The 12,682-nt window shown below is 41.1% G+C and overlaps 2 protein-coding genes across 5 annotated transcripts in view; both read left to right on the top strand.

The window, feature by feature from the left end:
* LOC103713295 (NAD-dependent protein deacetylase SRT1) overlaps positions 1 to 3,799 on the top strand; it is a 39,071-nt gene extending 35,272 nt beyond the window's left edge. For all 4 annotated transcript variants that reach the window (XM_039117418.1, XM_039117420.1, XM_039117419.1 and 1 more), the window contains exons 12-14: positions 1,790 to 1,857; positions 1,969 to 2,071; positions 3,219 to 3,799. In XM_039117418.1, the coding sequence (XP_038973346.1) occupies positions 1,790 to 1,857; positions 1,969 to 2,071; positions 3,219 to 3,512 (465 nt within the window). In that variant the 3' untranslated portion in view covers positions 3,513 to 3,799. The remainder of the gene's footprint in view (positions 1 to 1,789; positions 1,858 to 1,968; positions 2,072 to 3,218) is intronic.
* A 3,081-nt stretch (positions 3,800 to 6,880) lies between these two features.
* LOC120105175 lies at positions 6,881 to 11,670 on the top strand. The gene is made up of 2 exons (XM_039117414.1): positions 6,881 to 6,973; positions 10,617 to 11,670. Exons 1-2 carry the CDS (start codon positions 6,881 to 6,883, stop codon positions 11,406 to 11,408), a joined length of 885 nt encoding a protein of 294 aa, XP_038973342.1. The 3' UTR covers positions 11,409 to 11,670.
* The last annotated feature ends 1,012 nt before the right edge of the window (positions 11,671 to 12,682 follow it).

Here is a 12,682-nt window from a genome sequence, read left to right as displayed (position 1 = left end):
GCCGCGGTTAATTAATTTCAAAATTTTTAAGTGAAGTCGGCAAGGCTGCAGCCTCCGCCGCCCCCCCGCAGCCCTCCGTCAGCGTCTGCTGCCTCTCCTTCTCCCTTCCTCCTCCACTCTCTCTCTTTTTCTTTCCTTCTCCGGCTCCGGCAGCGTGCCCTCTCTCGGTAAGGGCCTGACATGGTTCATACCAAGGTCCGCCGTACCAGTACCGGTCGGCATACCGGTGGCGGCCTGGACCGGTACGAAACCGGTCCCGTACCGGTGGCGTACCGGTTCTTCAACAATAAACTACCGGTACCGGATTCCATACTGATCCGATACCGGTCCCAGACCGGACCGGTACGTACCGGCCCATACCGGCCGGTACGGACCAGTACGGTAGACCATGGTTTATACCGACTCGTCCCGCTAGAAAATCGGTACGGTGCCTGATACTGGTTCCTCTGACCTTAGTTTTGCCTAATTTTTTGGACGATTGCATCATTACAATGCATCCAACACTTGTTCTATATATTTTAAAGTATCAAATCCAAGATTTAAAATCTTGGTTGTATACCAGACTGGGATGGTACTACTACATACTCTACCTTACTGACACATTGATTGTTCGTTCCGACACCAAAGCTGGCATAATTCTCTTTTGTTTTTTTTTTCTTGCACCAGTACGAATGGCGTTCCAATTATCGATCCTTCACTTGTTTGGTACAGTCAGTATGTTCTGGTACTTAAAATCAAGGATCAAAACTCTCTGATGTTTTTCAATATATCCCAAGTTCTCAATCGCATGTTCTGACTGTTCCATCATCCCTGTGCAAATATATTTCTCTGAATGGTTTTTGGCTGTGCATTTTGCTGAATTGTTGCCAGAGCAAGTGATTTGAATGCCAAGAAAAACTAATTGTTGCTGGTTTCTTGCATTTCTTTAGGGTTTTCTGTCCATGGCTCTTTACTGATATCATATTGGTTGTATTTTTGATGATTAGAGTAAAATGTCGGGCAAGGTTCGCTATACCGGTCGGTACCGAGCGTACCGTACCCGTACCGATGGGTACCGGTATCGGTACACCAATATCGGTACGGTCGGTACCGAGCGTACGGTACCGTACCGACACTCGGTACGCCTATACTAGTGCGGCACCGGTACGGGGTTCGGTACCGATACGGCGAACCTTGAATTGTCGGGTTTGTGGGTTTCTCTTTACATCAACGAGCTGCAATATGATCAACATGGACAAGAATGTATTTTCTGACTCCAGAGATGAGTGGGCTGATGCAGTAGTTTCCCAGTATCTGGATATGACAACATAGGGGTGTATGTGGACAAGCATGGGTGTTTTAGCATGAAATAGACTATCATGTGAATGTCATAATATTTTAGTACATTATGCATGTTTTGGCGCCTGCATTGACCTTGCAAACATGGACATGCATATTCACCAAATCATATCCTGTTACTACCATTATCCTTGGGAGAAAACAAACTGTTTACTGTCTATGAACCTTCAATAGCTTATAGCTTAATAGTATAACTAGTTTCCTATTGCTTTTGTTTACCTTTCTGTTTATGGATGTTGTTTACCTTTCTGTTTACTGTCTATGAACCTCAATAGCTTAATAGTATAACTAGTTTCCTATTGCTTTTGTTTTACCAAATTGTTGGCTGCTGAATTTCCTTGTTTAAATGGTTATGCAATTAGTATTTTGATTGTTGTCATAAAAATACATGGTTTCTTAGTCTTGCATAATTTTGACCATTAGACCCTGACATCAACTTAATTTCTGTAAGGTTTCCTTTCCTGAGAGACCAGACTTGAAGACTGCTTTCCTACACGAGCAGCCTTTTTATTTGAAAAGGTTTCTTGAATAAGTTCATTCAGTGGACAACTTAGTTTCTTGCTCAGGTTTTGTATAGAATCTTTTTGATCCATTAAGATATATTTTCTTGACCTATTGTTTATATTGTAGAGAGACATTGAGGAAAAGACCATTCAAAATGCTGTTGACATTCAACTTTAGTGATGGTTGCAGCTGTCTATGTACTACAATTGAGTGGCCCATCAATTTTCAGGTGAGAAATATAGGTTAGTCCGTTAGATGTTCTTTGCTAATTTACATTTTCACTTCTGTTTGGTGCTCCTTTGAATTAGAAAGGCTAAAATAATTATGGTTGATTTGTTACTCTTCTGACTTATTGTAGCATCTATTCAGTAATCTCTTGTGTCATTCAACCGATGTACTCTCAAGTATTTTTATTGAAATGCTTGCTTTCCATTTTTATGTGTCAGCAGTCTGAACACATTGACCTACAATGAAATTTCTGTTATAATGATCTTGTTTAGATCCACCTATTTGACAAGATGCCATACTAATGGACCATTAGAGAGTTAATGTCTATTAAGTATTATTGGACTTGGTTCAATGTCCTTGTGTGCTCCTTTTTTAAAATGCCATGGAAATATTTTTTAATAATATTGTTTTAATTGAATTTTAGACTGAAAAATTGACAAATTTTGCTTGTGCTTTAGGAACCTCCTTTTTCTTTTGGTTTATATATAATAGCATATAAACTGGTTTTCGGATCTTTATACTAATTCTGTGGGATCGCTTTTAAACATAAAATGTCTCTGACATGTATGTTATTCTTATCTTTGATAATGATGATAATTACATACCTCTGGAGTATAATCAAAGCACCTTATAGGAAATATAGAATCTGAGAAAGATGCAGAGATATTTCTAGTCTCACCTTGCTGGTTTCTGGGGCCAGCTTTTTCATTTTAGGAACCAAGTGCTTCCACATGTTGAATTCAGGAAATGATGAATGTCAAAACTTTGAAGAAGTTAGAACTAAAACTACTGGAAAACAAGAGGTTAAAACTAAACTGTTTCTTATATTTTTGTATTAGTAGAAGCAGTAAAATATGGGCCTGAGTTAGTTTATACTGCCCTTTAGTTTGGGCTACACATCTCGAATTAAGAATTATGCTTCTAAATTTGTATTTGTTTTTCATATTTTTGTGGAACTTCAACATGGTTGTCTTGCCTTGAGTTTAATTGCCTTCGTAACATTGTCGCTTGCACTTTGTTGAAACATGCATGCCTGGATATATCAGTGATGTTAAACTAATTATTGTCTTGGAAAGAAAATGCAAAATAAAAAAAGAAAGTGCAAACGGAATTTAAATTGAAGATGTGTAACACTTTATGCTGTGCAGGTTACAAAAGACAATTTAGTTCGTGAGAAAAATGAAGTCCTTCGAGAGCTCAGGGATGCAGCAGACAAGGAATCTCATTGTGGGCAGCATGCTGTTTTGGAGAGAAAGGTCAATCCCAGGTCTGAAGTCACCATATATGCTATTGTGACAAACATTCGTAGGTATAATGACCCAGAAGAGGCCAATGGAGTACTAGAGATCACCCCTAATAGCAATAGTAATTTTATGATTAAGAGGTGCAGTGAAGGTGTGAATGGCAGCCAAACGTCTCAGAAAAGACCCAAGTGGTCGTAAGCACCTACCTTTTCGCTTCTGGCTATTTGGTTTTGTATATAAGATGATGTAGATACTAGCATTAGGAAAACTCCAGTAGACTGATCTATAGGTACTGATAGACTGGAATTTTGGTGCATATACTTGGATAGGTTGGGTGAATTTGGCATACCACCACCTAAACTGCAATTGCTGAAAGGGAAAAAAAAATATCTTGAAATATACTGTCCTGTAAAGTTTGTTAGTTCTTACAAGCTATATTATATTTAAGCAAGGGTACCCAAATTTAATTTAAGGATATTCTTTCATTTTGCTGCTGCTGCTGCTTGGATGTGAATGGCGAAATGAGTAATGCTTAGTTCCATTACCTTAAAAAACGTTGATCTGTGCATCCATCACCACCTTGTTTTTTACTTGCTAACTGGATGAAGACCTAAAGTGCAGCCATTTTATAATAGATTGACTTCATCGTTTGGATCGAAGTACATTTAATGGAGCTGGAAGATGTGGGTGCAGAATACTGCCTCTTGATTCACCTCACCTCCTCTTGGTCAGGAGCTATGCAGGGTGATCATTTAGCTCCAATTTGTTTGATCAATTAGAACTTGGACTAGCGTTGATTTTGCAGTACTAGCTACAGTTGGGATCGTTCCTGTGGTTGCCTAAGAAAACCGGTTCCAATCCTAAACTTGTTTAATTGCAGATCAAGCCTCATTTGACAAAAAATAAATAAATAAATTGTGGGCATAATTCTTGAGGGCTGAAGTATCTATCACAGCTGCGGTGCTTATTCTGCGTCTTCTTTCTAATGGTTGGCTTCTTGGATGTAAGGACCAGTGAGTTAATTTGATTTGTTTGAACTACTCTTGCTCTTAACCTTACCTTTCATCCAACTCTTTAGCCTCTCTTTTGGCACTGTATCAAGTTCCAGCCATCAAAGCTGCCCAACCAACCAAAGTATCCAGTAGGGTGTAAGGTGGTGATGCTAATCCGGGAAGAGAGCTACAGAGGGAGGTTTTAGTCTTCAGAGTCGTCTCCTGCTGTGGGAAGAATGTGAGGCCTGTAGCCCTTGGCTACTGTCGTGCACGGCTGTACTCGTGGTCGAGACGGCTGGACTGGTTCTTGAGAAGTGTCATGGTGTACGTAGCTAAGTTCCATAGCCTACAGCTAAAATTAGGGCTGGAAATGGATTGGTAGATCCCTTTTTGAAATTACTTCGGGCCACCCTGAACCGACATTAGGCTGAGATTTGAAAACATGACCTGTTTCTTGTATTGATTCAATTGGATTCATAGATTTCCATTGACTTTTAACCTTCTATAACGCATGATGACTCTTGTGACCTTTGGCCTTCTACTTTTTTTTGACGTTGTCTTGACTTTTACTCTCCAACTAGAATGCTAATTGGATGCCACGTCATCTTAGGAATCAAGTTTATTATGATATAGATTCTGCAGTTTCTTGGTGACTAGCCAGGTGAGAAAAATAAGGAGCAAGAGGAAGTTAAAAAATAACCACACGATGCTGATGCTGCCTTGTAATTCCCGAGTGCTGCCTGCGCCGAAAGCCATCGCCAATGTGAGCAGACCTGCAATCACAGAACCCTGGAGCGCTATCAGCCTCTTCTTGGCATGGAAGAAGCTCGGGTGCAAGAGCATCATGATGGTGATTATCGACAATGTAAAAGCGGTGGCGTTGGCCGCAAAGAAAATATTGTATCGAGTCGGACTTTTGTCAGCCAACACCGGATTCCCAGCAGTGTGTGCTTTAATGCTGCTAGGCTGATAGGTGGTGGTGATGTTGGGATTGCTGGTATTGAAAGAGGAAACCGGAGATGGCGTTAATGAGTCGTCCTGCCAGAAGCCACCAGGCGGGTTTAGCCTGGCGATGTATGTTACGGAGGCGATGAGGGTGGCCACGACCATAAGCCAGCCTTGCATCTTCTTGAGCCATTCTTCCACCTTTTCTATTTCTTTTTGGTTCGACCTTTCCCCCTTCACTATGATCACCGTGTCGCCACTAGCTGATGACAAGGAGCGTGATACGTACCGTTTGAGCGTGGATTTCGGTTGCTGCCGCAATCTGATCGTCTGCCGCTAGGAGGGTCGGTGGGGAGGAGAAGTAGAAGAAGAAGACGAAGGTGGCAAATTCGTGGGCATTTTAAGGCTTGGGTCGTTGCGTTGGTGGTGGAGGTTTTCGGAAATATGGGGAGGCTTTGAGCCAAGCTCATGGTGACATATCCATGACATTAGATAGAGTTCTCGGGCTCGGAATCTCGGGCAACTTGTACTGTTTTCAAAGCATTCTAGTAATAATTTATTTTGTTAAGTTTGCGCATTCTGCAAGGGGAGAGAAATTTTAGCTCGAGATGAATAAAAGTAGTCGCTAATTTTTTTAATGGCTTGTGGGCTCCTAACTCGCTTCCTATACTTTATTACCTTGCGGTCTCTTTACTTTTGCCTCACCGAAGGCATCTCCTTATTCCTCTCTAGCAAACATGTTTGAACCAGTCCTAACACAAACATCCTAGTGTTCAAATTAGATCACCAGCCCATGGTTCATGCCCTTCACTTATGTCACCATAGGGGAGCATGGGTATTGGCTCATCAAATCACTGCAATATGGTGGCATATTAACTGGATGGTGGCACTTGAAGAAGTTATTTGGATGCTGGGGAGGACCACCTCATTCCTCTATGGCATCACAGCGACCATCCTAAAGTTGCTGAAAGTTTCTAGGATGGGCTTCGTCTGCTTGGTGGATGGACTCAACAGGTTGGTGGTAGATGGGCGAGTTAAGGGTCTCGAGCAGCCATTGTTCATTTAAATTCTTCTATATGAGCTGGCTGTAGCCATCCATTTGCCCTTCTATGGAGCCCTTTTTCAGTCTACCCCTCTCTGTTACATTTCTCTTCCTTGGTCTTGCAATGTTGGCATCTCTGCTAACTATAGCATAAATCACTTGTATCAAAATTCCAGCATTAAAAAAAAAAAGAGGATATGTAAATAACTCTACTGTTGTAATGGTTATATCTAAAGCGATTAATTAACTGCTTGTGTGGTCCTTGCATAGCTTCACAATCCTGAGAATAATGGTATAAAGAGTCTAAGCACGTCTTTAATAGCATTTGCTGGGGTCATGTTATTTCTGTAGCCTTTTATGCTGGATGAGAGAGGCAAGCCAGGCATCCATCCATCTTTCTTTGGTTTTAGTACTGGGGGAATAAAAAAAGGCATCCATCTCTTCCCTTTGCTCTTTAGAATTGAAAGCAAAAGTTATTAATCTTATATATTAGCAGGTGCCCTTCTCTAAAGCAGTATTAAATCTTAATCAAGATCATAACCATCTCCTACCTTCACCAGGGTGGAGAGGGAGAGAGAGAGAGAGAGATGGCGGAGGACTTTGTGACAGGGATGGCGACGACTGCCATCGGTGCCCTCTCAGAAAAACTGTACGTCAGACATGTCATCAGAGATCAACATGTCTGGACTCGTGCGTCAAGATGTCCAATTTGTCGAGACTGAGCTCAGTAGAATACTATGTGATAGTGGACTATTTAGTGGGTTAGATACCTTGAATAATTTTTTATGTTATTTTGGTTTTGTAAGAGAATATATATATATATATATATATATATATATATATATATATATAGATAGATAGATATATAGATATATATATAAGGGACATGGATGTTTCGGTTCTTGTAGCGTTGCTGACAAAACGCATTAAGAAGGAAGAAAGAGGAGACCGAGGAAGAGCTGAAGAACGAGGAGACTTGAGAAGCAGCCAAGGGCCCGGAGAAATAAAGTAAAACTACGAAACGCATGAAAAGGTGGAGTCGATCGAGCACCCGTGCGGACCCCTGCGTGGAGCTGAGCTCATATTACTTGGGAACAACTGACGAGCGAAAACAAAGAGCTCGGTAACTCGAGACGAAGGCCCTCTTAAGAATTGGCATTGCCTCCAGTCTCATATTACTTGCTATCGAAAGGAATTAAGTAGATATTAACAAAGTTTGTTTTGTCTTGTACGTTACCACATAATGGCATCATGTATGTGTACTTCTTTACGCATGTTTTTCAGGATTATATACGACATGATGCCTTTGTTTGGTTGAACTTCATGGATGTCATCATCATGGCTATCTGGCCATGAAACTGAATCCACTACATGATAGCTTCATGTGCATATGTAACACTTGGTACATAACATATTTTTCATATTACATTGGTATCTTCCCTGCGTCATGGAATTGCATAATTTTGATGAGAATAATTTGGCGAATACAATGGAATAAGATGCAACTAAGGCTGTCTAGGTATTGGTCATGTGCGAGAAAAAGTAACCAGAGCTGGCAATTGTCAAAAAAGAGTTGCGACGTAAGATGGTCTACTACTTAAGTGATCTCTATCTCTTTACGTTAAAAAAAAAAAAAGGTGACGGTAGTGCTTTGTTGAGTAGGTCCAACGAAGCTTTTGCATGAGGTTCTTGACTCCATTTAACAAAATATTTGATTCATTCAAAATCCAACGTTCGTATATTTGATCTAAAATTAAAGAAGCTGGTCAGGTAGGAGAAGCTCGCAAAGCTGAGAATTCAAAAGAGTTCTGACGTAAGCCAGTTCCTCTTTCGAGGAATGCTTTAATTGTCGTGCTTTAAGCGACATTTTAAAGTTTTGTTATTGGGAAAAAAACAAAAAGCCCATCAGTTTTTTTTTTAAAAAAAAAAAGAAAAAAGGGGGGCCCGAAGAGGAATCATCAACTTTTATGGAGAGGATGAAACGGAACAAAAAGAAAAAGGATGTATGCAGGTCCGCTAGGGACCAGGTTGAAAAATACAAACAGAGAGAAGAGATAAGAGGGAGATGAGGGGAATGCCTTCCCTCCAACTATGCCATGCTCATCATGCAAATTAGTCATGAAGTTAGGGCAGAATAGAGAGGTTCAGGGATTGTATGAGAAACTAATGCATGGAAATAGACCTCGAGATGCTGGAATATTATCAAGTAGCAATGGTTGCAGAATAAATTTTGAAGAGATAAGGAAACTTATTCAAATAATTAAGTTTTAGATGTAGTACTTATTTTGTAGAATATAATAGAAATTTTGTGCATTTGATCAAAGGGGTAAGTGTATATATTTAATATATATTGAATTTTATTATAATTTAAATTTTATAATAAAGATGAAATTGCCCTCCCACTATTATGTATGTTTAGAGAGTAGATGAAGGTATAGAATTGTGTACTTATTTCGTAAGGTTAAAATAGAAGTGAGTTGGTATGTATGTGAATGTATACATGATGATCTTAGCTCATGCATAGATGACATTTTATGAAAGACTAGTGCATCAACGTGGCATTCTAAGGAGTGCATAGTGTTCATGATAATCCATAAAGAAATTCATATATATATATATGAGTCGATTAAGGTGAGAAAAGATTAAAAAAGGAGGATACAACTCAAACAAAACTTTTTTTTCTTTTGAACTCAACTCAAACAAAACTTTATAATTCTGTTGCAGTGCTACAGTTCCCTTCCGGGCTGCAATTCTTTATCAGCACTCCAACTTTGTGATTTCTTTCCAAGCGTTCATAAATTCCAACCCCTCGCAATATCTCTTTTTTAGTGACATCACTCTCTTTGTACAGGCTACAGCATAACGTGCCCATGAGTAAGGTTTTAGTTTTGTGAGCCTCACTGAATTTTTTCTTCGTTGTTAGCCGGATTAAATGTAGCAGGGATTAAACTATAAAGCCAACTTAGGTGTTAAACAAAAGGACGGATGCTCTACTTGCATAACTAAAAATAATTTAATGAACTGGCCACAAAAAACACTTTTATTTGTGAAGCAAGCTAATTCCATAGTTTGTAAATTTGAAAATTTGTCAACTATCATGTTTATCCAGCAAATTAAAAATGCTTGGCTTGTTGAATTTTGTTTCCCCCATCCGATAAAGTAAACTTTCTTCATGACGTCGTTTCTACGGCTTCACCCTTCTAAAAGTGCCACGCGTATTTAACTAACGTGTAAGGGCATTTTATAGGAGCCTCACTCCCACAGAATTCACCATCTCCACTCGCTCAGTGAGACAGAGAGAGAAGAGAGAGAGCAATGGCAGGAGGTGGTGATGGCATCCCAATCTTCCCACGGCTACCAAGGATCAGCTCTGGTAATGTAGAATAATATGCTCATATATAGTACCGATGATGAGTCTTACTCATGTCTTGCTTTCTTCTCTAAAGGCTTCCACTTTGTTCTCTCTCTTTCACCAAAGCCCACACGCATTTGCATGTTCACTGAAAACATTTTCATCTTCGGTTCCTGAACTGCGCTAATTTCCACGGAAGTCTTGCCAACTCTCTCTCTTCCCCCGTTTCTCTTTCGTGTGTGTGCTCTTCCATCGAAGCACACACCCATGGCCCGTCCTTTATTGGGTGTTTCTATTGATCTTCTGTTCTCTATTCTATCTCATTTCTAGTCCTAGTAGTCTCTTTTTTATATATATATATATATATATATATATATTATTTTTTGCTAAAGCGAATATATCATATATGGTGGGTACAGCTACATCTAAGAAAGTTACAAAATAATAATTTTCGGAGCGCTTCAGATAAAGTTCTCCTCTAGTCAAAGGGTCTTCCTAAAATGGTTAGTCTAAGAGGTTACTCCGTCCGTTGGCCTCTCATTTTATAACGAGATAATTTTTTTGTCTTTTTTTTTTTCCCTTACCACGGTTTCTTTAACATCCTTCGGTCAACAACCTTTCCCCCGTCAATTTCCATCGGAAAAGCTCGAAACCTTTTCAAGCAGGCAACCTAACAACTGGCCACCTGTCCTCATGCAAACAGGCCTGCCGCAGGCCTGCGCCTTTGTAGGCTCGGCAGCCAACAAAAGATCGACGCATAAAACTAAGTGAGCGGGCACCCAAATGCCTTCGCCGTGTCCTCGTGGACGGGGTTGTATGTTTCGCAGTGCCAAGGAAAGTGGGCGAGGCGGAGTTGCCGAGTGTTGTATGATACTTTTGCTGTCAGAAACAGAAAAGAAGAAGAAGAAGAAGAAGAAGAAGAAATCCTTCTTTGGGGTGGAAGATGCAACCCCTATCCCTTGTCCCCATAGGACGGGGATACACAAGCGGCGCTTGGAACGCCTCTCTTCTCTAGCTTCTTACCAATTTATTCCTTTGCTCTGACTGGACTGTTGCGGCTTGCAGATACGGCCAGGCCGTTCGCTGGCGGGATCAACGCGAGCCAGGCCGGTCCTTCCGGAGGAGTCAACACCAACCTGCAGACCGGTTCAGCCACTCGGACCCCGGTCCGTCCCGGCGGCGCGGCCGCCCCTGCAGCCCACCCCCAGCTCAACCTCCGGGAGATGGAGCGTTTCATGCCGATCGCCAGCGTCACCCGTATCATGCACAGGGCCCTGCCATTGCATGCAAAGATTTCCGATGATGCTAGAGAGACGATCCAGGAGTGCGTGTCGGAGTACATTCGCTTCATCACTGGCGAGGCCAACAAGCGGTGCCGGCGGGAGCAGCGCAAGACCATCACTGCCGAAGACGTGATCTGGGCCATGGGAAAGCTTGGCTTCGACGACTATGTCGCCCCCCTCAGTCTGTTCCTGCAGCGCTACCGAGAGAGTGAGGGTGACCAGTGCATCGGTGAACATTTTCCGATCGTCAAGCATCGTCGCCACCCGCAGATGAGTGACACCATCTGCGCTCCACCGGTCCTTTCACGGCCTCTTGTAATATGCTTGTCGACGCTGCCGCTGCCAACTCCATCGGGCCTCATCATGCCACCAACTGCGCCCCCTCCTCGCATCAACCATCTCGTTGACAAAGGCTCGGGAGCAGGCTACTTCCTCGGGATGCACGGGGATGGGGACGGTGCCGGGCCTGTTAGAAATTAAGCTAGACCTTTTATTTTCCCAAGTCATTTATGATGTGTTGTTTCCCTATGTTTGTAATTTCTAAGCGTCAAATGTCTTTTGGTTTCCCGAGTGGCATGGGGAGATGGTTTTTCTCTTTATTAGGTGGTTATTTGATGCTTAGGGAATGCTAACGAAATTAATACTCTTAATTTCGGATTAGCTTTGGAGGGCCTATATAAGGGTCATGTAACTTGTTGTTTTAAACATATGAGAACCTGAGAAGAAAAGTTCATTTGTAGTACAACCCATTGGCTTGCTATTTTCACTATTCATCAAGAGAACAACTTTCTTCTCTTGTTTTCTTCCCACAAAATTTGTTTGATTCCAACAAATTGGTATCAGAGCTAGCTTACAAGTTTATCTTGATGTCTTCCCATATGTTGCAACCACAACTTCCCAAATTCACCGGAAAGAATTATAGCCAATGGAGTCTTCAAATGAAGGTTCTTTATGGATCCCAAGAATTATGGAATATTGTAGAGAAGGGTTTTGTCGACTTCGATAATGAAGCCTCTCTTACTCAACAACAATTGCATGAGTTGAAGGACAATCGCAAGAAGGACAAAAAGGCGTTGTTTTTTATTTATCAAGCTGTTGATGAGGTTATCTTTGAGAGGATTTCTCAAGCTACCACCGCAAAAGAAGCTTGGGAAATTCTATATGTTGCCTATAGAGGATCTGAAAAAGTTAAGATGGTTCGTTTGCAAACTCTAAGAAGTGAGTTTGATATGTTGCGAATGAAGGAGAATGAGACGGTTGAAGAATTCTTTAACCGTGTCACATCTATCATCAATCAAATGAAGATAAATGGTGACCAAGTTGAAGAAAAAAGAGTTGTAGAGAAAATTCTACGAAGTATGACAAGAAAATTTGATCATGTTGTTGTGGCCATCGAAGAATCAAAAGACTTATCCACTCTAACCATGGAAAGTCTTTTAGGTTCTTTACAAGCTCATGAGCATCGTATTGTTCAAGCTACTCCACCCTCACTTGAGCAAGCCTTTCAAGCACAAACTTCAATTCGAGGTGGCCAACGTGGGGGGCGTGGAAATCTTGGAAGAGGAAGAAACATTAGAGAAAGAAATCAAGTACAAGAATATGGATCATCTTTCAACACAAGAGGAAGAGGAAGAGGAAGAGGCAGAGGTCGATCTTCTCTATCTCAAGTTCAATGCTATCATTGTCAAAAGTTTGGCCACACTATCAAGTTTTGTAGAAAGAAAATGACAGAAGAAAATAACAAGGAGACAAAT

The sequence above is a fragment of the Phoenix dactylifera genome, unplaced genomic scaffold (assembly GCF_009389715.1).
Source record: "Phoenix dactylifera cultivar Barhee BC4 unplaced genomic scaffold, palm_55x_up_171113_PBpolish2nd_filt_p 000217F, whole genome shotgun sequence".
NCBI lineage: Eukaryota > Viridiplantae > Streptophyta > Magnoliopsida > Arecales > Arecaceae > Phoenix > Phoenix dactylifera.
Note: the sequence above shows the minus strand (reverse complement) of the source record. Positions and strands in the feature narration are given on the sequence as shown.